The following is a 12,058-nucleotide window of genomic DNA, read 5'->3' as shown; positions in this document are numbered from 1 at the left end:
ATCTTTCCCCTCAGGGCATAATTGGTAGCGTCTGGAGATGTACTACAGGACTGGGAGGTTTGTACTCTTGGCATCTAGCACGTAATGCCAGGAACACTGCTGAATATCCCGTGTTGCACAGGATAGCCCTACACAACAAAATAATTAACTGGTGCAAAATGTCAACTGTGCTGAGGTTAAGAAACTCTGGCCTATAGCAAGATGCAGAGGGAAAGGCAATGTTTAAGACAAAACCCCTGCCCCCAATTAATGTATAATCTGCTTGAGGGGGTAAGATAAATGATAAGGGTATTTCCTATATTTTCTGCTAGGATGTTCATAAATTGAGGTCTTACACTTAAATCTTTAATCCATCTTGAGTTAATTTTTGTATACAGTAAAAGGTAAGGGTCTAGTTTCATTCTTCTGAATATGGCTTGCCAGTTATCCCAGCACCATTTATTGAACAAAAGAAATAATCAACAAGTAAACAGATAACTTATAGAATGGGAGAAAATATTCACAAATTATGCATCTGACAGAGGTCTAATATCCAGAATCTATAAGGAATTTAAACAAATCAACAAGCAAAAAATAAATAACCCCATTAAAAAAATGGGCAAATGGCATGGACAGGCACTCCTCAAAAGAAGGCATTCAAGTGACCAACAAACATGAAAAAATGCTCAATATCACTAATCATCAGAGAAATGCAAATCGAAACCACAATGAGATACCATATCATACCAGTTAGAAAGGCTATTATTAAAAGTAAAAAATCAACAGGTGCTGACAAGGCTGAGGAGAAAACAGAACACTTACACACAGAACAGTGTGGGAATGTAACTTACTTCAGCCATTGTGGAAAGCAGTTTGAAGATTTCTCAGAGAATATAAAACAGAGCTATCATTTGACCCAGCAATCCCATGACTGGATATATATGCCCAAAATAATGTAGATCGTTATACCAAAAAGACACACACACTCCTATCATCATCACCGTGCTATTCACAACAGCAAAGACGTGGAATCAACCTAGGTGTCCATCATTGGTGGATTGGAGAAAACAAACATGGTACCCATACACCACGGGATATTACACAGCCAGAAAAAATGAAATTATGTCGTTTGTCACAACATGGATGCAACCAGTGGCCATTATCCCAAGCAGATAACATGAATAGAAACCAAATACCACATTTCTCAATTATAAGTGGGAGCTAATATGGACATAAACATTGGAACAAGAGATACCACAGACTACTAGAGAGGAGAGGGAGGGGATGGGGATGGGGGCATGAGTCGAAAAACTACCTATTGGGTACTAGCTCATTACCTGGGTCTGACATACCCATATAACAGTCCTACATAGTATCCCTGTATCTAAAATAAAAGCTGAGGCCAGTCAGGGTGGCTCACGCCTGTAATCCCAGCACTTTGGGAGGCTGAGGCAGGCAGATCATGAGGTCAGGAGTTTGAAACCAGCCTCGCCAACATGGTGAAACCCCATCTCTACTAAAAATACAAAAATTAGCCAGACATGGTGGCAGACGCCTGTAATCTCAGCTACTCAGGAGACTGAGGCAGGAGAACCACTTGAATCTGGGAGGCGGAGGTTGCAGTGAGCCAAGATCACACCACTGCACTCCAGCTTAGGCAACAGAGTGAGACTGTGTCTCAAAAAAAATAAAAATAAAAAATAAAAGCTGAAATTAAAAAAAAAAGGATAAATGATAAAAATGATCTCAATGCACAATGCATTAAGTACTGATCACAGGGTCTTTTAACACATGGGGCTTGAATTGCATACTTTTATGAGAGTAGCAAGGTAGATGTGCTGAATTTTGAAAGCTTTGGATAGGCGAATAGAAAAGGATATTTCAAGTGGAAACGTACACTGGAGGCAGACATCCAGAGATGAGAAAGAACAATGTCTTTTCAGGACAGTAAATAACCAGCCCTGTCCAGCAGTGTTTGTGCAGCAAGGCAATCAGCAAAAAACGTTTTCACTTGTCAAGTGGGATCATGTGGCTGATGCAGTCCTGGTTCTGCCATGTCTTAGCTGGGTAAACACCAGGGTGCAAGCCGTAAAATTGGGATATCTCTTACCTTACAGTTGTTCCTGTAAAAATTAGACACTGACATGTCTGTCACATCGTCTTGCTTAAAGGATGGCAGCTCCTAGAGCAAACATTAAGGAAAGACAGGTTGAACTTGAAGTTTAAAGAAACTAAAGTAACAGGGTGGAAATTTACATGTATCCTATGGGCTGAAAGAGTCATTGCTTCAACGTACAAGGCAGTGACAGGATGAAAATAATGCTTTCGATTAATCTGAATCTAGGTGGATGATACGTAAGTGGTCACTGCATTATTCTCTCAGCTTTTCTGAATGGCTAACATTTTTCAAAGTATAAGTTTTTATTTTTTAAAAAACTTGATTATTGGCCGGGCGTGGTGGCTCACGCCTGTAATCCCAGCACTTTGGGAGGCCGAGGCAGGCAGATCACGAGGTCAGGAGATGGAGACCATCCTGGCTAACACAGTGAAACCCCATCTCTACTAAAAATACAAAAAAATTAGCCAGGCATGGTGGCGGGTGCCTGTAGTCCCAGTTGCTGGGGAGGCTGAGGCAGGAGAATGGCGTGAACCTGGGAGGCAGAGCTTGCAGTGAGCCGAGATCACGCCACTGCACTCCAGCCTGGGCAACAGAGGGAGACTCTGTCTCAAAAAAAACCAAAAACCAAAAAACAAAACAAAAAACAAACAAAAAAACTTGATTATTTTCTGCTTCCTCCTGCAATAATTTAGGCTCAACTGAGGTCTCTGTTGTTCATGGCTATATCCTCAGCAACTCAGTACATGACACACAGCAGAGATGACCAATAAATTATTGTCTAACAGTTCAAACAGAAAAGAACAAGTGAAAAGGGCCAGAACTATGGTGACAGCAGTTTGTGTGGGAAGATAGGGGTCCATGCCAAAGTTTTTCCAAAGCAATTTGGTGATTTGGATATAGACTAGCAATGCAAACTCAGGTGATGGGAGATTGGTAGAACCAATTGCAGGAGGTTAGAAAATATGCAGATTTTAGGAAAAACGTATTTTACATCCCTGGATTACAGGGAGGGAGTAGGCCAATGAAGTGCAGAACTAAAACTTGACAAAAGTTTTAGAGCAATTTAGCTAGCATGGATTGCTGAGGTTAGCAAAGTAAAAGGTTTTTCAAGAAAGATGAAGGACCTTATCTTCCCACTCTATGAGGAGCAGAAACTGAAAAATGACCTTCTTTGTATAACAGTGCCATTCCGAAATTAAGTAATAGTTTTTGAGGGTCTAGAGTGGAGTCACAAATTAGCTACTGTAAAGTTAGTTTGCCTGTAGATAATTTTGTTTGGACAGGTTAATTCTAGCCTGTTTAACAACTGTCAACATTTAAAAATCAGAAGCTACATAAAAATTCTGATTCTTTAATTCTTTCAAATACCAGGCAGATGGTCAACCTTGTCTTCATTTTAACAGGCGGAATGGGATGAAGCTGAGTAAATGCTGCTGCCTTTAAATGACTCCAATTCACTACCCAATTTGTCTCATTTGTGATATTCACCTGGACCCTGTAGGTATTAGAGTTTGCAATTCCTGGTCTAATGGTATTATGTCAGCTTTAATGAAAATGGTAAGAATAAAACCAGTAACAGCAGTAATAGCGCACTGAGCATTTAGTTGCAGGCACTGTTCTAAGTATACCACAGAGATCACCCACCATTTGAGGGAGGTGCTATAATTGTACCATTGTACAGGTAAAAAAACTAAGAGGTTCAAAGACCTGCCTAAATGTCAACAGCCGGAAAGTGGTAATGGTGAGATTAAAATTCCAGTCAGACTTAATTTGCAGTTGCCAAATAGTATTCAAATTAAATGGTACTAAGTTACTCTATATGAAACCTGAGTCCTTTCCTAAAAGCAGATACCTCCATTTCAGCCACAGGAACTTGTGCTCTTTTCTGCAGTATATACACAGACATGGAAACCTCTGTGTGACTTTGGGTTGTTATCTCATTGCCTCTTTTACCTGTGCCTAAGATGATCTGAAATGAACTCAATAGCTTAGTTTCTCACCATAAATCATGAACTTTGGGTGGCGGGAGGGGAAGGTGGGAATGGTAGAGACTTGTCTTCATTTTTATGTCTAGTAAACATAAAATGCATAGATACAATTAACCAACTTCAAGAAGCTGAAGTTTTAATTGGAGATATGCAATAGACTCAGAGGTTTTTAACGAGGTTTAGTAATATGTAGGTGAGTACAAATGGAAGTTGCAGAGCATGTTCAGGGCTGAGGGTACACGAGATCACAATGAGAGCCAGGAATACCATTTGGAGATGTTTCCATGAGTGTTTCAAAGTGTGTAATGTGAAAATGTCCATGTTAAGGGAACAGGTTTCCAAGACGTCACACTGGGCACTCTGTGCTCTCACCTAAAGTATCAGTGGGTATTAAAGTTTGCTTGGCTGAGGAAACATTCCATGGAATATACACAGAACAGAATGAAAGAACTTGAAAGATCAGACAGAAAGGACATTTGACTACACTGGAAAAAGTGAGAATTGGTTTGGAAAACAAAGGCATCAGGATTCTAAAAAAAATCTATGGGGAAGATTTTAATCTGCTAATCTATGAGGTTTTTTTTTGCCGGGGTGGGGGTGGGGGTGGGGGATTACATATCAGTTAAGTCAAAATGAAAATGGTGTAAACAAAGCAAGTCAAGAATAAAAACCTCACTCATAACTATCATGGGTAGCCAAAACCTTTGTTTCTGATAATACATTTGAGAAATGTGAAGTAGTGGTATAAGACACAGGAAGTAGGTTGCTTTAGCTAATAGGATATGTACATCTGGGAAACAGGTACTATGATAGAAGTGATGGAAAATTACTCTGTCACACCTTGACTCCAAAACAATCAATTCATTTTGCTGTGCTGCTACTTTAACAGATTTTTTTTTAAACTATAAACGGCATTACAGACGGAAAGAAGCAATCAGAATGAACCAGTTGGAGCCTGAATTTTCTTCCAAATCTTTGCTGTATGCTGTGAAAAAAGAAAACTGCTGAATGCCCACTGTGTTACAAGCTACTCTAGGGCCTTTGACTTCATTATTTCATATAATTATCACTACAACTGTGTAAGGTAGACAGAAGTATTTTAAAGATGAATCAGAAGGTCAGAAAAGTGAAATAATTTGCCTAAGTTCACACAGCTGCTAAGAGACAGAGGTGATTCTCAAATCCTTCTCTCTGGCTTTTATTCATCCTCCCGTTGTGCTTTGGAATGAAGATGATCTGAGTTAAATCCTACTACTTACCAACTTGGTGGCCTGAGCCTAATTAATTTCTTTGGACTCCAGTCTCCTCTTCTGTGATGTGGGAAGACAATACCAATTCCCCTGGGGTTGTTTTGAAAGAATTAAATTTGTTGATTTGTTCATTTATCCATTCAAATGACAGATCATGGAATGGGGGAAGTAAAGAAATGCTGGGGCAGGGATTGGTAACTGATTATAACAAAGTCAATGGATCAGAAGGTTTGCTGAGGTGAAAGGATTTCTAGAATAGTTGTACTAAAGCAGGTGAACTGCTTGGGAAGTGGCCAAAGTATGATGCTTCAAGAAGGGATATCAGAGGTGGTATGATTTGAAAGCCAACCTAAAGGGGATGAAAGTGGGAGTAGGTAGCTAGGGATGTAGAATTAGAACTTTGGAAGCAAGGAAATTGAGAAGCGGAAAAGGAATGAGCATGCAAAGTATCTAGAATTCAGTTGATCCTTAAAATGCTAACCCTAAAAATAGTGTAAAAATACAGAACTAGCAAACACAGGCAACATGTTACTTGTTTACACATTAAAAGGATGAAGGTGAAAAATCTTCCTGAGTGGCAGACAGTACATATGAATACATCATAGTTGACGCTGTAGAAATGCATTTTGAAGGCAGAACAGCATAGCTCCTCAATCCAGCTTCTAGTCTCCGCTTCTGATATAACTCACTTATACTAAAAATATTTCTGCTAGAGGTAGTTAGGTATTAATTGCTTGTATAAGAGTATACAAAATAGTGAGGAGAACACACACATAAGACAAAACAAATTAAGTAGAATAGGAAATGTAAACAAAAATTTCCAGGCAATATTTGCTATCAAAAAACATCTGTATTTCAGCTGTTCCAAAAAACATCTGTATTTCAGCTGTTCCTTCTGCCTACATAGTTCTTCCCAAGGAATTCACATGTCTCAAGTCCTCACTCTGTTCAGATATCTGGGCAAGCATCACCTCATCAGAGAACTGCTCTGACTGTTCTCACTCAGTCTTGCCTTTCTCTGCTTTACTTTTCTTCATAGCACTTATCACTACTGGATATATCACATATTTATTTATTTTTGTCTGTTTACCATCTCCCACCCCTGAACTGTAAGTCCCAAAGAGCAGAGACTCTGTTCACTGTTTTATCTCTAGTACCTAAAACAAACCTGAGCAAACAGTAGAAGCTTAATACATATTAATAACATTTTAAAAATAATCTAATAACTCTAAGGTCTTAAGCACTTAATAAAATGAATGGGTTCCCATTTTTACATGTAAAAGTCATAAACTAAGGTTAAAGTGGCGAAAACAAACTAAAATTTCTAGTCTACTGTTTTTTACTTTTTACCAACCCTGAAGATGAGGATTCAGATAAAAAAAATAAACTATTTCTCTTAGGGCTCATGGCCCACATGTTTGTTAAATCCAATTTGCTCAGCTTGTAGTTCTGTGGAATGCACTGTCCATGATAGTCCCTTCCAATGAGACCAAATTTTAACCAACACAAAGGGAAAAAACACTAAAAGGAATGTATCCAAGCTGTCTCATTCAAATGAATGCTTTTTGTGAGTTGGTGGGGAGGAGAGAATATTTATTTACATGAATTTTATTGTTATTTATATTCAAGTTAAACAACAAAAATAGGAAACACTTTGAATAAGCATATGCCCAAAAACTAAACATTAAAATGGTGGTCCCACTATTCCTGAAACCAAACATTGGCTAAAATGAACTATATGCACCTTTAAGGTGAGCAAACACAAGAAGTCTATATTTAGCAAGGAAGGTCAAATGTTTGTCAGCAAGTCTAAGATCTTAGAGGAAATATTTATTTCAAAAATAGTAACTAATGTCATATTAATTAATCGGTTAACAGTTACAATGATGGAAACCCTTAAAATTCGTATAAAAACCAGAAATTACAGTTAGGCTGCTTGCATATTTCACAACTATATGTTTGCCAGTGATCTATTAATCTAAACTAAAAATTAAATACACATTAATTCATCAACAGTGATATAACTTCAAGGCTGAGAAAAATGCACTAATCACAAAGAATTTCAATTAAATGATATCAAGGAGTCCAGAGAGAAGAAATTTCCTGTGGGAGAAGTTCTAATTATAAACTGTGTATTGGTTTAAAGACTAACATACACCTAGCTTTACCAACACTTGTGAAAAAAATTACACATTACATACTTTGTTCAAAGCCTAATATGAAAATTGTAATAAATCCTCTACTTGAAAAAAAAAGTGACCACCTGAAAAATATTCATAACATCTCATTAACAAAGCAAAAATGTTAAACTGAAAAGGTTCACCTGTTTTGGTCTTCAGTTACAAACAAAAAAGCACTGATAATTCACTATAACAGCTTCTTAAACAATTCAAAAAAATATTTTGTCAATTGAAAAAACATCACTGAATCAATGAGCATTTGATCATTTTATTCACAAAATATAAGCAAGACTTACATCCCTTTCTAGTGAATCTTTTCAAATAATTTTATGTATAGGGCCTTGAGATGTATCAATTATAAAACATGTTAAAATGAAAACATTTTTTAAATTTACAAATACAAACCAGTACTTTATACAAGAATTCTCTATAAAGTTTGTCAATCAAAGTAAAAAATAATTTGTTTCAACTGAATATAAGGCATGTCCAGTTTATGTCATTTTGTAGAATTATTTTTGTTTTGTTGGAGACTTTTCTCTTCGCCGGTCCTGATTTTTCTTTGATTCTCTGGATTGTTCAGAGTATCTGCTAGATTTTTCCCATCGTCTCTCGGCACCATTTTGATATCTATCTTCATCACTTCTTGAGTCTGAGTGCTTTCTATTCATTTCCCTTGACTTTGATCTATCTTTTCTTCTGAAATTTTCACTGTCTTTATTTCGGTATCTATGCTTCTCATTTTCAGAAAGAGAATTTCTTCTCTCTCCTCTCTTCTTTTTGGGATCACCATACTTATTTTCTAAATCTATATGCATTTCTTGGTCTCTGTCATTCACAACTCTATTGTAGTTATTTCGTTCAGAAGGAACATCTTTGTCTGATGTGTACTTTGTTATAGGATCTCTCCAATTTGAATCTCTTGAATTTTGATCTCTGTGTTTTTCTGACCTTTCTCTCTCAGTCCTTGTTTCCTGGTGCCTGTGTTCCTGTCTTCTTTCTTTTTGTTTCCTATCATTTGTTTGCTGGTTTCTGATCAATTTATCTACTTCTTTACTTCTGGTCTTTCCATGTCCCTTCTTTCTTACATCATTAGCTGCATGTGTAAAATAAAAGACAGTTAGCTTTTATTTCAATCTTAATTTCATAATTATAACAATCACATTTACCGATACACTGTAGGTTTATTAACTCAGATAAACTGGATGCAAAGCCAAATTGATTGAATAGAAAGTCTGATGACACAGGGTCTTACCAAATGCTTAATTTTTTTTTTTTTTTTTTTTTTTTTTTTTTTTGAGATGGAGTCTCGCTGTGTCGCCCAGGCTGGAGTGCAGTGGCCAGATCTCAGCTCACTGCAAGCTCCGCCTCCCGGGTTTACGCCATTCTCCTGCCTCAGCCTCCTGAGTAGCTGGGACTACATTAGCTGGGACTACAGGCGCCCGCCACCTCGCCCAGCTAGTTTTTTGTATTTTTTAGTAGAGACGGGGTTTCACCGTGTTAGCCAGGATGGTCTCGATCTCCTGACCTCGTGATCCGCCCATCTCGGCCTCCCAAAGTGCTGGGATTACAGGCTTGAGCCACTGCGCCCGGCCTTTTTTTTTTTTTTTTTGAGACAGTTTTGCTCTTGTTGCCCAGGCTGGAGTGCAATGGCACAATCTCGGCTCCGCCTCCTGGGTTCAAGCAATTCTCTGGCCTCAGCCTCCCGAATAGCTAGAATTATAGGTATCTGCCACCATGTCTGGCTAATTTTTGTATTTTTAGTAGAGACAGGGTTTCTCCACGTTGGTCAGGCTGGTCTCGAACTCCCGACCTCAGGTGATCTGCCCGCCTCCGCCTTTTAAGAATATACAATATTTCAAGCCAGGTGCAGTGGCTCATGCCTGTAATCCCAGCACACTGGGAAGCAGAGTGGGTGGGGGACAGATTGCTTGAGCCCAGAAGTTGGAGACCAGCTTGGGTAACATAGTGAAACTCCTTCTCTACAAAAAATTCAAAAATTAGCCAGCTGTGGTGGCATGAGCCTGTAGTCTCAGCTACTCAGGAGCCTGAGGTGGGAGGATCAACTGAGCCTGGGAGGCAAAGGTTGCAGTAAGCCAAGAATGCACCACTGCACTCCAGCCTGGGTAACAAAGTGGGACTCTGTCACAAAAAAAAAAAAAAAAAAAGGGAAGGGGAGGGGAGGGAGGAAGGGGAATATATAGTATCTCAACATGAGTTACTAAAGTAGTGTTTTGATTTTTAGATTTAAGGCAGTAAACAGAAATTTTATAGCAAATGTAAAAATTTTAGAAAGTGACTCAAATGGCACATTTCTACTTATCAAATTTAATTCAAAAACTGAAATTCCAGCCCATAGTGTGTTATTCATAGGAATATTATGTCAGATCAAAATACAATGATCACCCAAACTAGCATTCACTTCCTAAACATAGGAGGAGTAGAACAACTGGGTTTGCTCAACAGCATGAATATGTATTTCTCAATGAAAGGCCTCTTCCTGTAAAAACAACAGTTCTCCCCTCTGGTTATCAGAGAAGTACCAACAAGAGCAGACAAGTTAAGATTTACAGTCACAGGCTTTATTAGAGACACAAAGGCTTAATTTCTGAAGAAACTCTTCTGAAAAGACCTCGAACAATTTGATTTTGCTGATATAATCACAACTATAAATACAAAATGGTTATACTGAAATAACTTACCACTTTAAGCAATACAACAAATTTAATCAGTTTATCTGTTATTTAATTTGGGTGCATAAATCAAAGATGCTAACAAAAATTTCTGTCAAATTCATACATATGCAAGAAAGAGAAAATATGATAGAAAAGTGCCTCTTGTCACCCTAACTCTACCTAAATCTCACTGTACCAGCCTCTATTTCTTCCACTAAATGCCTATCTTTGGCACATGGTACGGTCAGTTGGTTTGCCACTAAGGACCTATTTCTCTGGTTCCTATCAAACAGCTCAGCTGAGCTGCAGCTACCCAAGCAGAAACCATCTGGCTCTGTGCTAAACCAATGTCCCCCTGATTCTACTGTACACCACTCTCAGGCTTTACTGATATTAAAACCCAGTCATATAACAACAGGCAATCTCTTCTCCCTTTGCTATATTTGCATTACGGTTTCCTAATTTTGGGGCAGTTCATACAGCTTTTATGCTATTTAATATTTTATTAATAAAACAAAGTTCTCTACTGAAATTGTATGAGAGGGCAAATTAATTTTGAATCAGCAAGCTTCCTTATTGCCGCAATTCATGCTGTGTTATCATCTGTTCTCAAAATGGATACCATGAAATAACAAATTCTGTAGAATATAAAATGGTGAATGTTAAATGAACAATGTTTGTATACGTCAACTCAAGAATAAAAGTTCCTGTAAGCAAACAATCTTTCTCTGATAATATAAAAAACAGCCCCACAATTCTGGATGTTACACAGTATGTAAAACACTATGAAACATAACAAGCCTTGGAACAAAGGTGTAAAGACTAGCCTTTCAACTTCAGGCTACAGAAGAAAGTACTGATGCCACATTTGATGAAATACTGCAGCCAAACAAAACAAAATGAGAAATGACATGCACGTAGGATAAGCAGACAATCCCTTATTTGGACCAAGATACTGCGATGAAAGAAAGTAGAGCTGACCTTGGGTAAAACAACACAGATCTTTTCAGAAACTGTGAACCAGATCAAACTTTGAAAACATCTTTTACTACAGCATTTCCACTTCCAGGTAGGATAGAGAAGACTGTGGCAAACCTGTGGATCTGCTGAAAATAACTAGAAATGCCAGATACAATTCTAAAATGTTCCACTGAAAAACGTTGAAAAGCACCCAGAAATCAAGTTGAAGGAACTCCTAATTGCCAAAGCTAAGATGATTTGAACAAAATAAATGACAGTATTGGACTTTAACCCACAGGGTAAGATAAATAGCCATGAGTCTATATTGATATACACAGTTGACTAAATAAATAAATGAGGGAAGAGGGACAATGCTTTCTTACAGAAGAAATTCAATTACTAGATGTAGAAGAAAACAGACAAATAAAAAATCACCATTAGGAAAACACCATAGTAAAAATAAGTGTTGCAGACAAGATCCAAAGATGGATGTTAAAATTGGTGAGTAAAAGCTGGAGGAAAAAGAGATTTGCATAGTATCAAGTTATCTCCCTACAAGATATTTTCACAGAGAAAAATAGTTTCCCTGAAGACATCCAGTGAACACCACCTTACTCAAGTGATCAAGGTTGCCACCCAAAATAAAATTATGAACCTGTTGATAAGATGCACTAAGAACAATATATTGTTTCTAGTGTATTCTTGCCAAAAATGTCTAATCTCATTCTAATAATGAGAAGACATCAGACGAAACTCCATACTGAGGGACAGATTACAAAATAAGTGACCAGAGGACTTCAAAAGTGTTAAGGCTATTAAGAACAAGGAAAGTCCAAGAGGAACTATCATAGAATACAGAAAACTGAGAATACAATTAAATGCAAGCAGAAACCTGAAATAAGGAAAAGGA

The 12,058-nt window shown here is 37.8% G+C and overlaps 2 protein-coding genes across 2 annotated transcripts in view; one reads left to right on the top strand and one right to left on the bottom strand.

Annotated features, from left to right (window-relative positions):
- Positions 1-12,058, top strand: part of UBE2E3 (ubiquitin conjugating enzyme E2 E3) — a 1,128,997-nt gene that overhangs the window by 66,275 nt on the left and 1,050,664 nt on the right. The gene's annotated exons all lie outside the window — the stretch shown is intronic.
- The window catches only part of CWC22 (CWC22 spliceosome associated protein homolog), a 63,301-nt gene continuing 59,011 nt past the window's right edge, over positions 7,769-12,058 (bottom strand). Inside the window, 1 exon segment of the mRNA XM_050750540.1 lies at positions 7,769-8,609. Within this exon segment, the coding sequence (XP_050606497.1) occupies positions 8,026-8,609 (584 nt within the window). The 3' untranslated portion in view covers positions 7,769-8,025.

The sequence above is a fragment of the Macaca thibetana genome, chromosome 12 (assembly GCF_024542745.1).
Source record: "Macaca thibetana thibetana isolate TM-01 chromosome 12, ASM2454274v1, whole genome shotgun sequence".
Lineage (NCBI taxonomy): Eukaryota > Metazoa > Chordata > Mammalia > Primates > Cercopithecidae > Macaca > Macaca thibetana.
This window is presented reverse-complemented; position numbering and strand designations above follow the sequence as displayed.